Source organism: Gekko japonicus, unplaced genomic scaffold (assembly GCF_001447785.1).
Source record: "Gekko japonicus isolate JY-2015 unplaced genomic scaffold, Gekko_japonicus_V1.1 scaffold707, whole genome shotgun sequence".
Lineage (NCBI taxonomy): Eukaryota > Metazoa > Chordata > Lepidosauria > Squamata > Gekkonidae > Gekko > Gekko japonicus.
Window position 1 is genome coordinate 271911 of NW_015164686.1, and position 22160 is coordinate 294070.

The 22160-nt window shown below is 48.1% G+C and overlaps 1 protein-coding gene across 1 annotated transcript in view; it reads left to right on the forward strand.

Moving 5' to 3' along the window:
• The window catches only part of SEMA5A (semaphorin 5A), a 137157-nt gene that overhangs the window by 81968 nt on the left and 33029 nt on the right, over window positions 1–22160 (forward strand). Inside the window, exons 10-13 of the mRNA XM_015409347.1 lie at window positions 5519–5726; window positions 8044–8161; window positions 17838–18019; window positions 20836–20979. Coding sequence (XP_015264833.1) covers window positions 5519–5726; window positions 8044–8161; window positions 17838–18019; window positions 20836–20979 — 652 coding nt within the window. The remainder of the gene's footprint in view (window positions 1–5518; window positions 5727–8043; window positions 8162–17837; window positions 18020–20835; window positions 20980–22160) is intronic.

A 22160-nucleotide genomic window follows, 5' to 3' on the forward strand; every position in this document is an offset into this window, starting at 1 on the left:
CTTCTATTCTCTTTCATGGCAGGGCACTTCCTTTCCCCCTCGCTGCTTCCCCCCCTCACCTCTCCTCCGGCTTGCTAGCCAGGGAGAGATTATTGGTTATCCAGGCCACTTTGGAACTGTCGGTTTTCTCCCTGTGGCAGGCTTCTGCATAGCTGGGCCAATGTTATGAAATGACCCAGTGGTGCTGGCAATGCCCAGCTTCCTGGTCTTCCCAATGGAAAGGGCATCCCTGCCCCCCAGTAGGGTGCCGTTTCGTTATCAGAGTCCGTGTAATCAGTCTGTGTAATCAGTTCCACCTGTGTGGTTAGGTACCAAAACATTATCCTAGTGGCGCAAGAGCTGTTGACAGAAAACCAACTGCTACTTGGCTTGGGCAGCACTTAAAAGGCCCTAAAATACGTTTGTGATTGCAAGCTTCAGGGTAGAAGGCTACATGTAGATTGGCAAGGCTTTTGCCTCCACCCCACTGAGATCACACCCACTTCTGCAGGCCCCGATTCACAAGCTCTTCCTTTGGGGAGAAACTCTAGGCTTCCACACTTGGATACCTTTGGTTCAACCAATCTCTGTTTGAAAGACATCCCCTGGTAGTGCGAAAGGGCCATATCAAAGGTGGCCCTGGTCTATGGCTGCATGTCTGAAATGGTTTCTTGAAGTCTCTTGTTTTCCAGCCAAGGCCCCTGGAGCATCTGTTGTGCGGTGCCTGATCTAGGGTTGGGGGGGGGCACTGCATTACCAAAGGCCAGGTGGAAAGCACCATCTTCTGGCTCTGAAGCAGATAGGCAGGCATTGTTTAAAACCTGGCAGATCTCATGACAGAGAAATTAGACAAGCACGACTATTGCTCATTGGTTTGTTCATTCTCCGGCAAAATCCAGTTGCATCTGATTGAAGCAGGAGCTTCTCTTCCGAATGCTTGTCAAATGCACAGACGCAGCTATTAAAAGGATAAGCCTAAGGAAGCCATTCGGAGGAATGTGACAAAATAACCATAATTACCCTATTTGGTGTCATATAAGCATTTGGGTGATGTGACAAGGAAATGTCAAAATACTTACTTGGTTCAGAAAATGTACATCTGACGGTCTCCTAGCATTCTTGAGATGGAATTAAAAGCACACACTAAACGGCACAAAGGAAATTCGAGTGAATTGTCATTTAGCACGATGCCCTTTTAAGTCTCGGAGGAGTTTGTAAATGAATCTAATTATACGCATGTTTTTGAGGCCTGTGTACCTCTAATGGGTCTCCATATTTTATCATTGACAGCATGAAGACCGCATTAATTTTTTCCTGGCATCCTTGGCTCAGCTCAGTAATGATGCACAGCAAGGGTATATTTTAGCTGAGGTTAGTTTGTGAAACCAGGATTCAGTTCACAGACCATCATTCAAATCTTGGTTTGCTTTGACAAAATACTGCTTTCATGTCCTTCTCTCTCTCTCACCTTGGAGGGTGTTTCCAGAGAACAAACCTGGATTAAGACAGGATGTCAGCATTCCGATATCACACAAACACATGGAGGAATTTCAGACAGACGATATAATCCGGAAGAGGAACGGTTCCCAGACGGTTTCTGGTCTGTCATTTCAGACAGAACCGTTTTAGAACCGGTTCCCTACCGGAATATATTTGTAATTTCAGACACAAACGCTTCTGTCCAATTTAGGAAATTGGGCTGAAGCATTTTACCTGTCAACCGCTTCCAAGTAGTCTTCAGTTTCCTCTCCCGGTTGCAATGCGCTTTTCCACGCTGTTTTTCGCCCGCGCGGGCGATTTCCAGCTTTTTAAAAAAACAAAATGTTTGCTTTATAGTGTTATAGTGCTATAACACTATAACGGAACAGCAATATATCAACACCATTTGAATGCCTGGAGTGTTTTGTTATAGTGCTATAACGCTATAAAGCGAACGTTCCAAAAAAAGAAGCCGGAGATCGCCCGCGCGGGCAAAAAACGGTGGGGAAAAAGCGGTGCAGTCTAAAATGGCAAAGTGCTTCAGATCCAGCTCTTTACCAGAAGGGGAAAGCCATGTGTGAAATGGCAGCCCTATACCGGTTTACTCCATGATGGATCAAAAACAGCTTCAAAACGGGTTAAAAAGGGTAATGTGAAATTCCTCATTGTCTCACTAACCTGTTAGAGTTCTTTGAGGGGGTGAACAAACATGTGGACAAGGGGGACCCAATGTCAGGTTCCACAGCCAAACAAAGGAGTACACGCTTATCATAAGGTTATACTTTATTGTAAGAGCTATAGAGGCAGTAACATCATCACTGTTAGGAATGGCTACGTTCCTACAAGCATAATAGGATATAGGGTATTTGTATGCACCCCCACACACACACACTCTTAGGCTAATCGGCCTGACTCCCGCGCGCGGGAGGATGGAGCCCCAGGCCGTTAAAGCCAAAGCTGGGAATAGAAACTAATCCCATGGGTAAATGATGGGAAGACACTACACAGGCAGCTTGCAAGGTCAGAGATAATAAAGAGCAAAGGAATGAGGCAGCAGTTGGTACACAGGTCAAGCAGATGCACTCTTGCCCATAAACATCATGGTAGCATAGCTGACACCCAGTAGATATTGTTTACCTAGACTTACAGAAAGCTTTTGATAAAGTTCCTAATCAAAGGCTCCTAAGCAAACTCAGTAGTCATGGGATAAGAGGACAAGTCCTCTTGTGAATTAAAGAAGAAGAAGAAGAGATTGGATTTATACCCCGCCCTTCACTTGGCGTCTCAGAGCAGCTTACAAACTCCTTTCCCTTCCCCAGAATAGACACCCTGTGAGGTGGGTGGGGCTGAGAGAACTCTGACACAAACTGCTCTTTTTCAAGGACAGCTGTGCCAGAGCTTGTGACTGACCCAAGGTCACATCAGCAGGTGCAAGTGGAGGAGTGGGGGAATCAAACCCGGTTCTCCCAGATTAGAGTCCGCACACTTAACCACTACACCAAACTGGCTCTCTAAAAACTGGTTAATTCACAGGAAACAGAGAGTGAGTATAAATGCACACTGCAAGCTTGTGCCACCTTATTTTGCCTCAGGCATGCAGTGAAGGGAGAGGGAGTTTAACAACATCACCCACTGTTCAGTTGTGTTATTCGTAACTAGCCCTTCTGCTCTGTTGTTGGCATTTTAAAGACAAGAGGTATGGCTTTAAAAACACACATCCTCCACCCTCTTAAAATGCTAAGAAGAAAGCAGGGGGGCTGTTTTTGAATAGCAGAACTGAGTCGAAGTGCATGGTACCACTGCAAATGGAGGCTGCCCAAACCTGCAACCTTCCAGGACATTCAATGGCTGACCTCAAAGTAGCTGTTTAATTGCAAAAGAACTTCAGGAACAGAATGGAAAGGGAAATAGCTGAATTACAAGTTATTGCAACACTTGGAACAAACACCCCACCGGGACTTAACAGGGATATTGGTTTCTTATCCCATTACACATGCTAACGCATTCAGTCCTCATGTATGTATTCTCACCAAGAAGGGCTATACATCCTCTTTATTTTGATGTTTTTCTTTTCTTTTTTTGAGATAGTATATTATAATAGTGATTGTGATGCAATGCAATATCTTGTCGATCTCTGACATTACCCCCAAGAAAAGGATTCTGCCAGTTAACTCCATGTTTCATTGAAGCAAAGCATTATTACTACTCTTAGCAATTAAGAATATAACTGAATATGTAATGTAATTTGGAATGGTAGATTTAAATGCAGTTCTTTGGAGGACAAGGAAAACACTCTACACAGCTAAGATGCTGTAAAATTCACCTCCATGCTTGAAAGGAGATGGATGGGGGTCTAAGGATGGGATTCTCACAAATTAGGGCACATCAATCTCCAGTTCTAACATATTTATTACCTATGTTGTCCCCCCCCCCCACAGATGATAACCAGGAACCAATCTTGTCATTCTTTTGATCTGTTAAAAAAAATGTCCTCACTATTTTGCATGCTAATTTAACAAACCACTCCTATATATACAACTATGGCCCTGGTCACACGGGAGGATTTGCCCTGCAAGAGGGACGGATTGGGGGCGCATCAAGCGGGCGCGATCACACTGCAACATTTGGGAAGTGTCACGCACCCGTCACTGATCTGGCCCTTCGGCCTGAAAAAAGCGCATTTAAAAGGTACTACCTTTTGAGCACTACCTTACGGATGATGCGCGGCAACTCCAGGGGTCTGGTCGGGGAAGCGCTGGTAACCCATCACAGCCAGCACTGTTCCCCGTCCCACACATGTGCACAACCGCGCTACTGCCAGTTTGCTGCACAACGTGTGATCAGCTGCCAGAGTACGGAGCTGCGGGGGCAGTGTTCCCTCTAAGCTGAGTTACTGTGAGCTAGCTCACAGTTTTTTGGCCTCCAGCTCACAGATTTTTGTCTTAGCTCTGAAAGGATGGCTCCAGAGCAAACTAATTTATGCAGTAGCCAAATCACTTGCTCACAATTTTAATGCCAGTAGCTCACAAAGTAGAATTTCTGCTCACAAGACTCCACGGCTTAGAGGGAACATTGCGCGCGTCCCCTGCCGGTGGCCAGGAGGCACCTGGCAACCCTCTTTTTGCTCCGGCTCTAATTTGCCTCCCTTCAGCAGCGGATCATCCCGCTCATGTGACCGGGACCTATGATATGTGATTCCATTTCGTCATCTGACAAAGTGTTCATGCACACGAAAGCTCAGACCTTGAATAAAACTTTGTTGGTCTCAAAGGTGCTGCTGGACTCCAACTTTGTTCTGTTGCTACCCACCTTGATCTATCTGCAGCTTCCATGTTATGGGAGGAACAGATACATGTTCTTGGTGTTCTCTCTCTGAGTTCAAATTCTAACTGGTGTTGCTCTGAGAGTCTAGAATGGCTCTAAAGAGGTTGCAAGAAACAGCAGGGCTATTTTTGGGCAGGAACGCACAGGAACGGAGTTCCGGCTGGCTCCCAAGTTGGCCACGCCCAGCAGGAACTCATTAGCATAATAGGCCACACCCAACAGCAGGAACTCATTAGGATTGGCTACATTAGGGGTGTGTGGCCTAACATGCAAAGGAGTTCCTGCTACAAAAAAAGCCCTGGGTTTTGACAACAAACAAGGTAAACAGAACAACAAGCAAAAGGTGGGTGTGGCTGGATGACTTCGGGTAACATGGAGGAGTGGCCTAATATGCCAATAAGTTGCACTGTCAGAGGTGTGGCCTAATATGCTAATGAGTTCTTGCTGTTGGGTGTGGCCTATTATGCTAATACGTTCCTGCTGGGCTTTTTCTACAAAAAGAGCCCTGAGAAACAGTATGTCTTGAGATACAAGGGATGGTTCCTTCCAGCCCCCAGCCTCCCGTGGGCAGCTTGCCTGCTTCCTTCCTTGTGTGCTACACCACGGCTCATTTGATCTTCTAAGGCAAAGTGGATAGATGATTTCGCTCGAATGACGAAGGACTTGTGAGTAAAAGCGTACTTGTCTAGCAAGCTTTGTGTGTCAGATTCTTACGACCTTCTCCCTTGCCTTACAGACCACGGCACTATCAAGAAGGTTCTGGCTCCCGTTAATCAGACAGCGAGCAGCTGCTTGTTGGAGGAGATTGAGATTTTCCCAGAGAAGCAATGGGAGCCCATCCGGAGCCTGCAGATTTCGCACAGCCGGAGTGCTCTCTACGTGGGCCTCCAGGGAAGCGTCGTGAAGATCCCGCTGAAGAGATGCCAGTTCCACAAAACACGCAGGTCTGTGGAGCCGCCTGGCTGACTTACTTCGAGGGAAGTGCAAAATCCAATGATCCCTTGGAGGAGAAAGCAAAGGGCCGGATCCAGTCAGCTTTTCCTCTCAGTCTTGTCCAATTCCCCTCTTTACTATTGGCTCCCCATCCCACATGCCTTTCATCCAGGGGTCATTTCCTGCCGGAGCGCACAGGAGCGGAGCTCCGGTAGTAAAGAGCCCAGGGGGCGGGCACATACAAGAAGCCCCACCCCCTGCTCCCAGCAGCCCTCAGTCAGAGCAGGAAGCAGCCAGTTAAGTTGCAGAGCCCTCCCCCCCGGCCCAAAACAGTCCAGTGGCACCTTTAAGACCAAGTTTCATTCAGGTAAAAGCTCTCCCTCCTCTGCGAGGACAGATCTGCACGTTCCTCCCCCCCCCCCAAATAGCTGGCAATCCAAAACAGTCCAGTGGAGCCTGAGCGGTGGGTGTCACCTTCTGACACACTTCCGGTGATGTCAGGGGGTGTGGCATATGCAAATAAGTTATGCTAATGAGTTAAGCTAATGAGCTCCTTCACCTCTTTTTCTACGAAATGACCCCTGCTTTCATCCATAACATTTCCACAATCCCCAGAGCAGCATTTTTGGGAGTTTCTCAAGTGGACTCCTTATTAACTCTTGTCAGCAATTGAAAAGCTGACTCGACTGAACTCAGAGGCTACAATTATCTTACTATTAGGACTATCAGGAAATGGAAACATCTTTCTGTGTGATACCTCTGAGGATAGCAGTCACAGCTGCTGGCGAAACGCCAGGTACCACAATGCCAAGACCACAGCCATATAGCCCAGCAAATCTACAACAACTAATGAACTCCGGCCAAGAAAGCCTCTGACAACATAAATTTAAACATTGTGTGCCTTTTAATCATCCGTCTTTTAGCCACTTTATTTAAATGTAAATAAGTGCCCGTATTTCTGAGACTTCAGTGTAGGCCTGCTTTTGAAATATTGAAAGTGTAAATATACCTTGCAGTTCAATCTGCAGAAAACCACAGCGCTGTTGGAAGGGGATGCCATTGTTTTCCTTTTTCGCTCCTTGTTGCTGTAATGTGCCAGAATCAAAATACCCCCCAGATGTGTTCTTCCAACAGGCAGTCCTACCAATTCATCAATAGAAGCTTGGTTGATTGATTTTTTCCCCCCAATAAAAACCTTGCATCCCTAAAAACTGTCTACCCTCAGCAATAGGATATTTGTGGGCAATGTATTCATTCTCCAGAGATCTATACAAATGGCTAAAATTACCAGGAGGATTTTTTTTTTTTTTTAGTATTTTTAGTACTAAAAACCAGGGCTCTTTTTGTAGAAAAAGCCCAGCAGGAACTCATTAGCATAATAGGCCACACCCAACAGCATAACAGCCCATAACGTCCATTCATTTCCTGTGGGATTGCATGAGAGGCATAACAAACGTGTATTCAGGGCTATTTTTGGGCAGGAACGCACAGGAACGGAGTTCCGGCTGGCTCCCGAGTTGGCCACGCCCAGCAGGAACTCATTAGCATAACAGGCCACACCCAACAGCAGAAACTCATTAGGATTGGCTACGTTAGGGGTGTGTGGCCTAACATGCAAAGGAGTTCCTGCTACCAAAAAAGGCCCTGGGTTTTGACAACAAACAAGGTAAACAGAATAAGAAGCAAAAGGTGGGTGTGGCTGGATGAGCACACTTCTGGTAACATGGGGGTGTGGCCTAATAGGCTAATGAGCTGTGTTGTCAGGGGTGTGACATAATATGCTAATGAGTTTCTGCTGTTGGGTTTGGCCTATTATGCTAATGAGTTCCTGCTAGGCTTTTTCTACAAAAAAAGCCCTGTGTGTATTTAAAACACATAGAAAAGTGAGCTATCCTTCTGCAATGGAGAGAAGGATAGGCCCAAGATCTCTCTCTCGCTTTCTTAAATCAACACATACCATGTGGCCCCAAGTGCCACCTTTGAGCTGTCCAATTCTGCCTTCTCAATCTCTGGATGTTACAACTTTATCCCCACATTCAGCTTCAGGATTGGGGAAGGAGGACAGGTTTCTGCCGCGCTGGCTCAGCACTCGGGGGCTATGTTCACTTTGGAGGAACAGGGACGGAAGGTCATGGTTGCAACAGCCAGGCCTTTGCTTCTCCTGATGGATGGGGAGGAGAAGGAGGTGGGTAGGCCTTGCGAAAGGGGAAACTTCTCACTCATCTCTCCCTCCACCCTCTTGTCCAGTTAAGAAATGTCGACATTTCTCCAAGTACAGACGTGTGGATTATCATACTGCAGTCTGATGTTTTGGGTTTGGATTTTCAGCACGTGTGTCGGATCCCAGGATCCTTACTGCGGCTGGGATCAGGTACTGAAGAAATGCACGCCACTAGAAGAAAGCCTGAGCATGAGCCAGTGGGAGCAAAGCATCGCCATGTGTCCGGTAAGTTCCAGAATGATCCTTCATCTTCTTTGCACCCCTCTCGTGTCCTTGTGACCCTTGAAGGGACACTCAGATTAGTCAAGTTCATTAATTATACTCATATAACGTTGGTTGAGCTGCGGTGGCTCAAGTGATTAAGGCGCTGAACTGCAGGCTGTGGAAGGTCAGTAGTTCAGCAGTTCGAGACCCGAGTGTGCCGCATCACAGAGTGAGCTCCCGTCTCTAGTTCCAGCTCCTGGCAACCTAGCAGTTCGAAAGCAAGAAATTGCAAGTAGATAAATAGGTACCACTTTGGTGGGAAGGGAAAAGCGTTCCGTGCGCCTCGGTGTTTAGTCATTCCGGCCACATGACCACGGAAACGTCTTCGGACAGTGCTGGCTCTTCAGCTTTGAAACGGAGATGAGCACCGCAACCCTAGATTCGAACTTGACTGGCTTTCGAGCAAGGGAACCTTTACCTTTACCTTTAACATAGGTTGAAGCTTTTGCGCTCTCGCGTTTGTGTTACTAGCTTAACCTTTCCCTCTGTTTGTACCCCTCTGTTGTAAAGCTGAACATATATATGGATAGTTAAATTTGTCCTCTGAGTTAAATGTGTCACATATAAAAATACGCTGTTGTGTTAGGTGAGTCACTGGGACATACTGGCATGTAGGGAGGGGCTGTGGTTTAGTGGCAGAGTATCTGCTGGGCATGCGGAAGGTCCCGGGTTCAATCCTTGGCACCTCGCACAAGGGAATATGAGCTATAACTTCCTTTTCTTTTTAGTTAGGAACAAGGATATTGTCCAAAATACAAGGTGGAAAAAATGTAAAAAGATATAACTTGTTAATGTATGAGGTAATTTACCAGACAAAATAAGGTTGTTAATGGAACAGAATAGCAAACTGTTTAGAATGTTAGAGGTAAAAGCCAATCAAGTCGCATATGCAAGTGACCTCTGTGTTCCGAGGCAGAGGCCAATGAGGCTGCATATGCAAATAACCTCTGTGTTCTGACTGGCTATGGGGGGGGGGGAGGAACAGCAAACTGTTTAGAATGTTGGAGGCGAGACTCAAGCAATGCAGCCTGTGGATAGGGACAGATTTTGAGTGACACACCAGGGCGCCAACCAGTTCCAGAGCGTGTGGAATGTTCTAGAGAAGTGCCACCACCATTTGGCTTTTATATATAAGGGAGAAGGGAGATTGTATTGGTCTCAGGGGTCTGCACATTTTGGTTTGACTGGCCATAATTTCACGGTTACCACAGACCCATCCCCTCCCTCCCTCAAAGCCTTTACAAATATTGGGGGACTTGAGAATAGACAGTGGTGGTGTATGTGCACACCCTATCAGCTGCCACAAAGGTTCTCAGCTGGAAGGAAGAGATTTACAAGCACCCGGCCGTCTTTCCCCTTCTCCCCGGGTTCATTTCTAGCTCAGGTGAGAGCACGGGGGGGGGGGCTCTGCTCTTTGGCCAGCTTCACCAGTTTGGTGTAGTGGTTAGGTGTGCAGACTCTAATCGTGGAGAACCAGGTTTGATTCTCTACTCCTCCTCTTGCAGCTGCTGGATGACCTTGGGCAAGCCACAGTTCTGTCAGAACTGTTCTCAAAAGAGCAGTTCTCGAAAGAGCTCTCTCAGCCCCACCTACCTCACAGGGTGTCTGTTCTGGGGAGGTGAAGGGAAAGGAGTTTGTAAGCCGCTCTGAGACTCCGAGTGAAGGGCGGGGTATAAATCCAATCTCCACCTCCTCCTCCTCCTCCTCCTCTTCTTCTTCTTCACACACTCTAATCTGGAGAGAACTGGGTTTGATTTCCGACTCCTCCACTTGCAGCTGTTCTCTCAAGGGCAGTTCTGAGGAGAGCTCTCTCAGCCCCACCTTCCTCACAGGGTGTCTGTTGTGGGGAAGGGAAAGGAGTTTGTCAGCTGCTCTGAGACGCCGAGTGAAGGGCGGGATATAAATCCAATCTCCTCCTCCTCCTCCTCCTTCTCCTTCTTCTTCTGCTGTAAGAGAGTCTCCCACCCTGAGTCTTCCAGTGACCACCTCGCTTCTTGTGGGATCTATCGAAGGTGTTCCCATCTTCTTGGCAACCCAACAGTCTCTCACTAGGCTGCCCAGTCCCTTTTGGCAACAGGAGATGCTTAGGCTCCATTGCCATTGGCAGCAGAGCTTCTCATGAGGCCATCCTGCTGGCCTACCCAGGGTGCACCTTTCTCCCTAGGGTGTCTGCCCGGCCCACTGTTTCCACCCCACAGAGAAGACCGGTGGCTGTCTCCACGGGGCTCTCTCTCTCTCTCTCTCTCTCGCTGGGCTTCAGTGTCAGCATACTGTTATGTATTGCAGGCAAGATGACAGCCAGGTGATGTGAGTCCATTAGATCATCTTGATCTGAAGGTGACAGAAGTAGTGTCATGTGACAGGTCACTAGATCAATGTTGCGTCATTCTCACATAGGGTTGCCAAGTCAAAATATCTTACCGGCGGGGGGAGCCTTGCTGGGCTCCGGGAGCTGTCCTTCAATGCGCGCGTGCGCTGCCAGCACATCTCCGGAAGTGCCGCGCGACGTCGATCACGTTGAAGGCGTGGCCCCGATCGTCGGAGGGAAAACCAGAGTTTTCCCTCTGACTATTGGGGCCACGCCCCCAACGCAATTGACGTGGTTGCGTCACCTCTGGTGACGCAGCCACGCTGCGCTTCGGGGGGCGGAGTTCCCCCCGGGGCCCGATTCTGCGGCAGCAGAAATTGGGCCTCCGAAGCAGGGATTTACCCGCCCGCACTTGGCAGCCCTATTCTCACAGGAGTCGCAGTGAGTCAGCACTTCAATGGGATTGGTGCTTCATGGTATATATTCTGTGCACTCTGTATGTGATTCATCACTCTTATGAATTGGATTCCTCGCGAAGCACATTTTTTAGTCTGCCTGAAAAATTGGAGTCTACCAGTGCTAACTTGGACTGTATGTATATTATTGTAAATAAAACCACTGTATATAGTTCAGCACTAGCCTATTGTGGATGGCATCATTAGACGCGCTTCCACTACCCTGACATTCAGAACAGGGAGAAGCCGCGTGAGTCAGCACCGTCGCTTCTGCACACTCCACGGGATAAGCAGCAGGGCTATTTTTGGGCAGGAACGCACAGGAACGGAGTTCCGGCTGGCTCCTGAGTTGGCCACGCCCAGCAGGAACTCATTAGCATAATAGGCCACACCCAACAGCAGAAACTCATTAGGATTGGCTACATTAGGGGTGTGTGGCCTAGTTCCTGCTACAAAAAAAGGCCCTGGGTTTTGACAACAAACAAGGTAAACAGAATAGCAAGCAAAAGGTGAGCGTGGCTGGATGACCACACTTCTGGTAACATGGGGGTGTGGCCTAATGTGCTAATGAGCTCTGCTGGCAGGAGGTGTGGCCCAATATGCTAATGAGTTCCTGCTGTTGGGTGTGGCCTATTATGCTAATGAGTTCCTGCTGGGCTTTTTCTACAAAAAGAGCCTTGATAAGCAGTCAATCTCCACCAGCTCAGGAGGGGAGGAGGGTTTTTTCAGAAAGACCCTCACCAGAAAGGCACTTGCTGTTGGCAAGCTAGTGCATGGAGACGGGAGGGTCTGACCAAATGGGGTCAGGGAGGGGCTGCAGCTCAGCGATAGACCTTCCGCTTGGCATGTAGAAAGTCCCAGGTTCAATCCCTGGCATCTCTAGCTAAAGCGATCAGGTGGTTGGTGATGTTAAAAGAACCCAGCCTGAGACCCTGGAGAGACCCCCCGACAGTCTGAGTAGGCCCTACTGGCCTGGGTGGACCAAAGGTCTGACTCAGCGCGAGGCAGCTTCATGCGTTCCTATGTTCTCCCTTCATGCCGTAACATTTCAGAAAGATCCAGGTGGTCGGCTGTGTTGGTCTGAAGCAATAGAACTAAGTTAGAGTCCAGTGGCAGCTTTAAGGCCAACGAAGGTTTATTCAAGGGGTGAGCTTTCATGTGCAAGGCACGCTTCGTCAAATACGTCAGAAAGGCAGGCAAGGTTCAAACTTCTAGCGAGAATGAACAGCAAATTAACATGCGACGTGATGATGATCGAGATGTGCAAAGTGACACTAAGTTAAGGTTATAGGGTCAACAGTTATAACATAAGAACATAAGAAAAGCCAATGTTGGATCAGGCCAATGGCCCATTTAGTCCAACACTGTGTCACACAGTGGCTCAAAATACCAGGTGCCATCAGGAGGTCCAGCAGTGGGGCCAGGAGGACACTAGAAGCCCTCCCACTGTTGCCCTCCCCCCAAGCACCAAGAATACAGAGCATCACTTGCCCCAGCCTGAGAGTTCCTATCTATACCTTGTGGCTAATAGCCACTGAAGGATCTCTGCTCCATATGTTGATCCAATTCATAAGAACATAAGAGACGCCAATGTTGGATCAGGCCGATGGCCCATCCAGTCCAACACTCTGTGTCACACATTGGCCAGAAATACCAGGTGCCATCAGGAAGTCCAGCAGTGGGGCCAGGACACTAGAAGCCCTCCCACTGTTGCCCCCCCCGAGCACCAAGAATACAGAGCGTTACTTGCCCCAGACTGAGAGTTCCTATCTATACCTTGTGGCTAATAGCTACTGGTAAAGGTCAAAGAAGACGGGGACGGCAAAGGATGAGATGGTTAGACAGTGTCATAGATGCAGTGAACATGAAGTTGAGCAAACTTCAGAGGACGGTGGAAGACTGGAAGGCTTGGCATGATCTGGTCCATGGGGTTGCGAAGAGTCGGACTCGACTGTGCGACTGAACAACAACAATAGCCACTGATGGACTTCTGCTCCATATGTTTATCCAAATCCCTCTTGAAGCCGTCCATGCTTGCAGCCGCCACCACCTCCTGTGGCAGTTAATTCCATGTATTAATCACTCTTTGGGTGAAGAAGCTCTTCCTTTAATCTGTTCTAACCCGACTGCTCAGCAATTTCATTGAGTGCCCACAAGTTCTTGTAAATATGTCAGACTAGCAGATAAATGTCTAAAGGTGTCTTTTCTGATTGTGGGAAGTGTCTGGGAATCTTCATTCTCTCCTGTCAGGCGTGGAGGGCACTTAATACTACCTCCCCCTCCAGAAAATGCTGTTATTTCAGCAGACATCCTAATATCCCTTGCATACATTCAGTGTTCTAATATACTATTCTGAAAAAGAAATATACTAAAATACATTAGAATTCAGACATTATGCTAAAATATATTCAAATAAATACATTAAAATACATTTAGTGTCACTTTGCATATTTCTTTTCTTTTTTTTAAACTGCCCCCAAAGGGGCAGGGTTTTATTACATTTTCCACACAACACACACAAACAATCATAACATATACATACATATACATACATACAAACAGTACAAACAGATACATGGAGGTTATTTTCAATTTTTACCACTATTTATACTGGTGCCTATTCCACCTTAATAACAATTTCTCATGAGCTGTGTAAGCAACTTTTCTATCTCTATCATCCTAACAGGTATATATTTCATTTAGTATACTCTTAGTCTGTCACTCTGCATATTTCGATCATCATCACGTTGCATGTTAATTGGCTGTTCATTGTCCGGCTATAAGTTTGAACCTTGCCTGCCTTTCTGACGTATTTGGCCTACCGTGCCTTGCACAGGAAAGCTCAAGCCCTGGATAAACCTCTGTTGGTCTTAAAGGTGTGACTCTAAATTTTAGAAAGAGTTCTGCATGGACGCCAGTGGCAAAGCAGTTAATAAAGAGGCAGAGGAGATGGCTTTTCTGTGCAAAGCTGGAGGTACACGGCATTGGTGATCAGAGACAGTCCCGTCAGGGTGTCAGATTGTCAATGATGACAACAGGAATGACCTTTGCATTTGTGGTTTGCTTGATGCACTGAACAGGGGAGAGGAATCAGGGATTACAGCACCGTTCTCAGCGGCGTCACGTCCTTCTAAGTCCATTGAAGTCAAAGCAACTCTGTTTAGGATTGAACTGGTTCATTATGATACTCTTGATCTGGAACAGCAAGGGAGTTACAGCGGATGTGTCCACGGAGTGCAGTAAAAGCTCATATTTCTACTGGTTTGAAGTTCCAGTGTGATCTGTTAGAAAATATGCTTCAGGATAAACTTCCGATGAGCATCTATAAAAGGGCGTCTTCACCGGAGGCTCTTTAAAGAGATGCTTTCCCTTCGGCTTCTTTCTGGGCCATATATGTGTGCATTAAATGGAACAGCAAAAAAATGAAAGTGAGACTATTTTCATAAAGCACCTAAAGAAATCATGATGGCGGCAGGAAACCAGGCTTTTAGATACAGCCATTGTATCTGCAGATTACAGACTACGGCACAGCTGTTGTCGGTGTTGAATGGCTGGATGAACCTTGGCTGTCTGAGCCCAGAGACAGCTGGTATGTAAGACAGCTGGTAATAAGTTCAGGGCACGATGGCCACGATCCAGCAGCTCCAGTTGCACACAGTGAATCCTAGGCATGCAAGCCCTTCCTGTTCTCCCCGATGAGATGGAAGCACTCAGCAAATGTGGTGGGGAAGCGACTTTCCGGGCACACGTTTCCCTCCAATGGGAAGGATGAAGAAACCCTGATACTGCCATGATTCTGGATTGTGACTCAGGGGAGGAGAAGATGTTGGTGGCCAGATATTAAAAACCGTGGGACTGTGCCACTCAAAATGCAAGTGAGGGAACCTCATGGTGTCAGACTTCCCCAGCATTCAATGAAGTACACACTTGAAGAAAAGGTTTTACTTTATTTGAAGCCAAAGATGCATAACAGGATCACTGTTCAGAACGAGGCTAAAGCATGGAATCCAAATGATTATAGTAAGTTCAAATAGCGGAGGCCCAATTGCGGGGTTTCCCGCACGCGCCATTGAGCCTGGGAAGCAACGTTTCTAGGTAAGCATAACATAATTGCTTCTCATGGATAAGGCCATGAGATCACCCAAGCTACTCCTCGCCATCAACCCCCTGCGGCCTTGAGAGATATGAACGTTCCTGCAACTAGGCAATTAAGCGCTTCACCAGGCATACATGGTAAAGTGAAAGCAGACATGCGCATACATAGGGAACAGATAGATATTATACTAGAGCAAAGAAAAATACATTGGCAGCTTGCTGACACATGATTGAGTGGAACAAATTCAGAGTCCAGTGGCACCTTCAAGACCAGCAAAGGTTTATTCAAGGTATAACCTTTTGTGGGAATGCACGCCTTTTCAAAGTACACACGAGAGTGTGCATGCACACTTTTTCAAAGCACACCACGAGAGCTCAAGCCTTGGATAAACCTTTGTTGGTCTTAAAGGTGCCACTGGACTAAATTGGTTCTGCTTCTTCAGACCAACACGGCTGACCACCTGCATCTATCTTCACAGTTGAGTGGTTCCTCTCATGGCAAAACTCTATGGATGTGGAAAGTTTGCATTTTTATTTATTTATTTTGCTTCACTTATAACCCCACAACTCTCCCCAGTGGCTTACACCATCCTTCCCTTCTTCCCTTTTGTCTTCACAACGGCCTTGTGAGGTAGGTCAGGCTAAGAGTGTGCAATTGGCTCAAAGTCACTCAGCCAGCTTCCGTGGCAGAGTGGGGGGATTCAACCCCGCGTCTCCCCGGCCCTGATCCTACACTGTAACGGTGCTGGCATGTCAGAGGGGAAAGCTAAGCTGATATGTCCGTTTTCTGTATGCTGGAAGTGGATGTTTTCTGTACCAATGAACATACAGACATACGATTCTCCCACTTGCTAAGTGAAGTGGTCCAGTCTTGCGAGCTCTGCACCACATGGCTCTTCTGGTCGTCTAGCGCCTCTCCAGTTTATTCCTTCTCTAGCTTGTTACTCTGTCTCATTCTCTCTCTCTCTCTCTTTTGTAGTAAAGCGAGAGCAATATATTTTACCGGAAATAGCTGATTTCCTGGTCTGTGAAAAATGGAGCGATAATGAGAATCCAAGTTGCTGTATCAGATGCGCGGCGTTCTCAATTACAGGCATCACAAAATAAACTTGACTTGTTGATGGACGAGTACTAAATACGAACCATTAATTGGGGGGGGGGGAAACAGCCTTTTAATTAAGAAAATTTAGTAGCACCGGAGGATCTGGAGGCCAGCCAAAAACTAGCAAAGCAAAGTGAAACCATGTGGGTTGGTGTAATTAACAGTGCAGTCCTCCGCCGTTACTTGTCGATTTCAATGGCCATAGGCTGGAATAACGCTGCATGGGGATGCATTATAAATCTCTCCACATGTTTTTATGGATAAAATGTGGACTTCCTTCTGTCCCCTTCTTCAGACGGTACAGGATCTATTTTCCCCGACCAGTTCATTAGGGGAATTGCCATGTGGATTGTAAGCAGACAGAGGTTTTATAGCCTGTTATTTCTCCTCCTTCCCCAATAACCAAGATTTCTATATATTTGTGAGGGGGAAATGTTGTTACACTATTTATTTATTTATTCATTTAGATTATTCCCCTCCCACAGTTGTTATTTGGCTGCTGAGAGGGGCCGGGATGCTGAACAGAGACGCTACCTTATACAGAGTTGGTTTATCTAGCTCGCCGTGGCCCACCAACTCTCCAAGACTTCTGGAAAAGGCGGCTCCTAGCCCTACCCCCTAGCCCTATTTCTTTCTGAGTAGAGAAACCTGTCATTCCAAGCATGTGGTGGTCCACTAAACAAGGGGCCCTTCCCATCCCCATCAGTGCCTCTTCTCCTCCTGTGGCCGGGAGCTGCCCCCGAGGGTGATTATGGGATGCGTAGGTGTCACGCTCAGGGTTGCCCCCAGGCCCTGAAAACCCAGTAGCTGTGTTGACGTTCGATAGAGGAAATGAGCGCCTCAGATTTGGAAGTGCTGGGGGTTGCTTCACACCCCAGACAACTTCCTCAGACCGACCGTTTTTGCCTTCTCTCTCTGGGTTGGTCGGGAGATCGGGTCTGAATTCCTTTCTTTTATATCCCCTCTTTTCCCCTGTGTTCCACCCTTTTTGTGATTAATAAGCCTATAGGCTATTCCACCTGTCCATCACCATGATCTCCTATCTCATGGTGCTTCCCCCTCTTAGTCCCGCCTTCCTGTATACCCAGTGCTTCTATCCCGGAGCTGGGCGTGTAAGGGAGTTCCCACTTCCGGTCTGTACGATGGGGCCAACGCTGGCGTTCCCGGCATCTGCACCTTTCAGGGGTAAGGTTGGGACCGTCCACCTGTCTCGCTCTTGCAACCAGGCCCTCCCCCCTTTATTCAGCATCTGAACGCGGTCTGTGCCAGTCTGTTCCCCCAACCCCTTCTCCTCCGGATTTCTCCAGCCCCGTTGTGGGCATAGAGGGAGGGGTTTGAGGTCTCAGGTGCTTCCAAGACCCCTGTTCTTCCCCGAGACTTGCGTATAGCTCGGCGCGGGTAGCGCCAGTCCTGCCGCAGCGGCCTGTACGGCCGTAGGCTTTCTCTTTACTGGAAACTTGGGGAATGGGAAGAGACACAGTGACTCTGCAGCGTTATGTGGCTCACAGCGTGGAAAGTTGCCCTCAAGTCATCACTTGAGCAAATCATGTATTTGGGAGAACTGGGAACCTCGTACAAATGGGCTCAGATTTCATACGAGCTTTCTAGTGTCAACATGCCAGGTTTCAGGACATCATGGGATCATCTGTGATAAAAGTTCTCTCTCTCGGTTTCCAGACAAAGAACTTGACGGTGGACGGCTCTTTTGGATCCTGGTCGGAGTGGAAACCTTGTACGCATGTGGATGGCTCCAGCGTGGGCGTCTGTCTTTGCAGGACACGCTCGTGTGATAACCCACCTCCGGCTTGTGGAGGCCAGCCGTGTGAAGGGCCAAGCATGGAAATTGTCAATTGCTCCAGGTACGTGGGGGCCCAAGAGGAGAAGACTTTGCATTGGCTGGGAAGCTTCCTTCTGATTGGTGTGGTGGTCATGAGCCCCGCTTTATTTATTTACTTATTTAAAACGTTTTTATGCTGCCTTTCCACCCTATCAGGGTCGACAAGGCAGCGAACATAAAAATATTTAAACCAATTTAAACACAATTAAAATGATTAAATTCAATTACAAATGCGTAAACAAACAACACTAGAAGGGGGGCCAATAAATGTTATTGGGGGTAGACCGTCAGGCAAAACAAAAGAGTCTTCACCTGCAGGTGAGACACTGATGGAGGGGGACGGAATTCCAAAGTTTTGGTGCCACAGTGGAGAAGGCCCTTTCTTGGGTCCCCCCCATCTAGCCTCAGAGGGCGGGGGGAACCAAAGCAGGGGCTCCGAGGGTGACCTGAGTGAACAGGTAGGTTCATACAGGAGAAGGTGGTTCTTAGGGTGTGTTGGTCCCGGGCTGTACAGGGCTTTAAAGGTCAATACCAGCACCTTGAATTGAGCTTGGAAGCAAATTGGAAGCCCATGCAGGTGGAACAAGATGGGGTTCACTTCAGTCAGCACTGTGGCCACAGCATCCTGTATCACCCCTAGCTAGCGTTCCCTCTAAGCTGAGCTAGTGTGAGCTAAAGGTAAAGGTAAAGGTTCCCTTGCTCGAAAGCCAGTCAAATCCGACTCTAGGGTTGCGGTGCTCATCTCCATTTCAAAGCCGAAGAGCCAGCGCTGTCCGAAGACATTTCCGTGGTCATGTGGCCGGCATGACTAAACACTATTACCTTCCCACCAAAGTGGTACCTATTTATCTACTTGCAATTTCTTGCTTTCGAACTGCTAGTTTGGCAGGAGAGTGTGAGCTAGCTCACAGTTTTTTAGCCTCCGGCTCCCACATTTTCTGTCTTAGCTCAGGAAGGAGGGCTCCAGAGCAAACTAATGTATGCAGCGGCCAAATCACTCGCTCACAACTTCAATGCCAGGAGCTCACAAAGTAGAGTTCTTGCTCACAAGACTCCACAGCTTAGAGGGAACCTTGCCCCTAGCTTCTGGACAGTCTTCAAAGGCAGCTTCATGTAGAGCTCATTGTAGTAATCTAATCTTGATGTTAACCTGGGCATGCATCACAGTGGCAAGAGCTTTTCTGCCCAGGAAGGTTCTCAGCTGGCTTACCAGCCAAAGCTGCTGGAAGTTGCTGAAGCCACAGCTGCCATCTGGTTCTCCAACAGGAGGCCCGGGTCCAGGAGCACCCCCAAGCTATGAACTGGTGCCCTTAAGGGGATTGCAACTCCATTCAGGACAGGGGAGGCGATAGCTGGTTTCCAGAAATCAACCCTGACTGTTCCCTGGAAGGCCAGATAATGAAACTGAAGCTCAAATACTTCGGCCACCCCATGAGAAGGGAGCACTCACTGGAGAAGACCCTGATGCTGGGAAAGACTGAAGGTCAAAGAAGACGGGGACGGCAAAGGATGAGAGGGTTAGACAGTGTCATAGATGCAATGAACATGAAGTTGAGCCAACTTCAGAGGACGGCGGAAGACTGGAAGGCCTGGCGTGATCTGGTCCATGGGGTCACGAAGAGTCGGACTCGATTGTGCGACTGAAAAACAACAAAAATCAGTTACAAGGCCCCTGGGTTAGATCAGGTCTCTGGGAGCAGTTAACCTGTTCCCTTCATATCATTCTCCTGACCTCAAATGCTTCCCTGAAGCTGTTTTATGCCCCATTGGGGAAGAAGGCAGCTGGCCTTGTGTTGCTGTATGCCTCCCATGTGGGTCAGACAGCTACTTTGGGGAAATGATGTGTGTGCAGCTAAGAAGTTCTCCTTCCCCCCCCCAGCTCTAATCCAAAGCAAGAGCCCCCACTGTTTACCACTCAGGGGATCCATTCGTGCTCTGGCCATTGGGCAAATGGTTTCAAAACATTTTTTTTTTGGTGCTTTGTTTTGTATTTAACCGTGTAGTGGATCATCTTGAAATCTGAAATGGTTGGAGCTGGGGTATATCTTGACCTCCCTTGAAAGATGTTAAAAGTTAGTTTGCTGAGGGCAATTGTGCATCCATTCATAAGAGGGCACGCAAGTCCCAGAACAGTTTGTATAATTCAGAATACCACCAGCAGTGGAGAAATATAATCCTAGGAATATTTTTAAAATACTTATATATTCATCAATAAGAGGTTGTTTTGTTCACTACTTTGAAATCATCCCCCCCCCCCATTTTCTGAGCATGTGAAATTTTCAGCAGCTATGCTGGCATGGAATTTTATATGAAATCAATCTATATATCTAATAGCAAAGGTGCCCCCTGCGTGCGGATATCAAAATCCATCCCCAGGTGTGCACAAAAATCTAAAAAGTTGAAAAAAAATATAGGGGGGAGGGGGGAAGAGGGAGGGAGGAGGAGATCGGTGGCGGTAACCGGAGCCGAGGGGCAGGAGGAGATCAGCGGAGGAGGAGACCGCCAGAGCCGGGGTGGGGAGGGGAAGAAGGAGATCGGGGAGGCCCGAGCAGCTGAAAGCCGCTCGGGCCTCGTCGCAGGGGGTGGGGGAGGAGACTGGGGAAGGGGGAATGGAGATCGGTGGTAGGTGGGGCTGAGAGAGCTCTTTCCAAAACTGTCCTTGAGAGAACAGCTCTGACAGAATTATGGCTTGCCGAAGGTCATCCAGCCAGGTGCAAGTGGAGGAGTGGGGAATCAAACCCGGTTCTCCCAGAGTCCGCACACTTAACCATGACACCAAACTGAATTCCAGATTCCAAATGCATGTTTGCTCCAACCTTGGCTCTTTTATTCCTTCAGGAATGGAGGCTGGACTCCTTGGACTTCTTGGTCTCCTTGTAGCACCTCCTGTGGGATTGGCTTCCAAGTCCGCCAGCGCTCCTGCAGTAACCCAAGCCCTCGGCATGGAGGCCGTGTGTGTGTGGGACAGAACCGGGAAGAACGGTAGGGTGCCTGTCCTGCCCCCGCTCCCACCCCTGGTGTGTGTCCCTTTTCATTTCATCTTTCTCATTAACCTCTCCTTTGTATCCTCCTTGTCTGCTTCTCTCATTTTTGCTATCTTGGCTGGCAGCATTGCTGCTGTTACCAAGGGGATGAAAACTCAGCTGCGCTTTCAATTTTCACTTCGCTTCACGTCTTTTTGGGCAGGAACGCACAGGAATGGAGTTCCGGCTGGCTCCCGAGTTGACCACGCCCAGCAGGAACTCATTAGCATAATAGGCCACACCCAACAGCAGGAACTCATTAGGATTGGCTACATTAGGGGTGTGTGGCCTAACATGCAAAGGAGTTCCTGCAACGAAAACGGCCCTGGGTTTTGACAACAAACAAGGTAAACAGAATAACAAGCAAAAGGTGGGCGTGGCTGGATGACCACACTTCTGGTAACGTGGGGGTGCGGCCTAATGTGCTAATGAGCTGTGCTGTCAGAGGTGTGGCCTAATAGGCGAATGAGTTTCTGCTGTTAGATGTGGCCTATTATGGTAATGAGTTCCTGCTGGTTTTTTTCTACAAAAGGAGCCCTGCCCGAATCAGTCACGCAGGTAGCCTTTCCTCTCCCTACAAATTGATTATAGTGTCTTCAGGCTACTGGTCAGCCATGTGTTCGTAGCACTATGGTCTTGGTTGGTGAGCTGAGGTCGTTTTCACCCCTTAAATATGCTAAGGGGTCTACAGAGCTCGAGGGAATGTTTCCAGGGCCTTGTTTATCTATGTATCTGAAAGCCAGCTCCCATGATTATAAGACACACTAGAGCAGAAGTTTTCAAACTTGGACTCATCTATTTGTTGCTGGTCTGCCCCAGAACCATCATGGAAGAAGAGTATGGGGCACGTTATCCAGTGGGCATTCGGTTACTTCAGGGCAGGGGTCATTTCGTAGCAAAAGAGGTGCAGGAGCTCACTAGCATAACTCATTTGCATGTGCCACACCCCCTGACATCACCGGAAGTGTGTCAGAAGGCAACACCCACCGTTCAGGCTCCACTAGACTGTTTTGGATTGCTAGCTATTGGGGGGGGGGACCGTGCAGATCTGTCCTCACAGAGGAGGGAGAGCTTGTACCTGAATAAAACTTGGTCTTAAAGGTGCCACTGGACTGTTTGGGAGGGGAGGGCCGGGTGGGG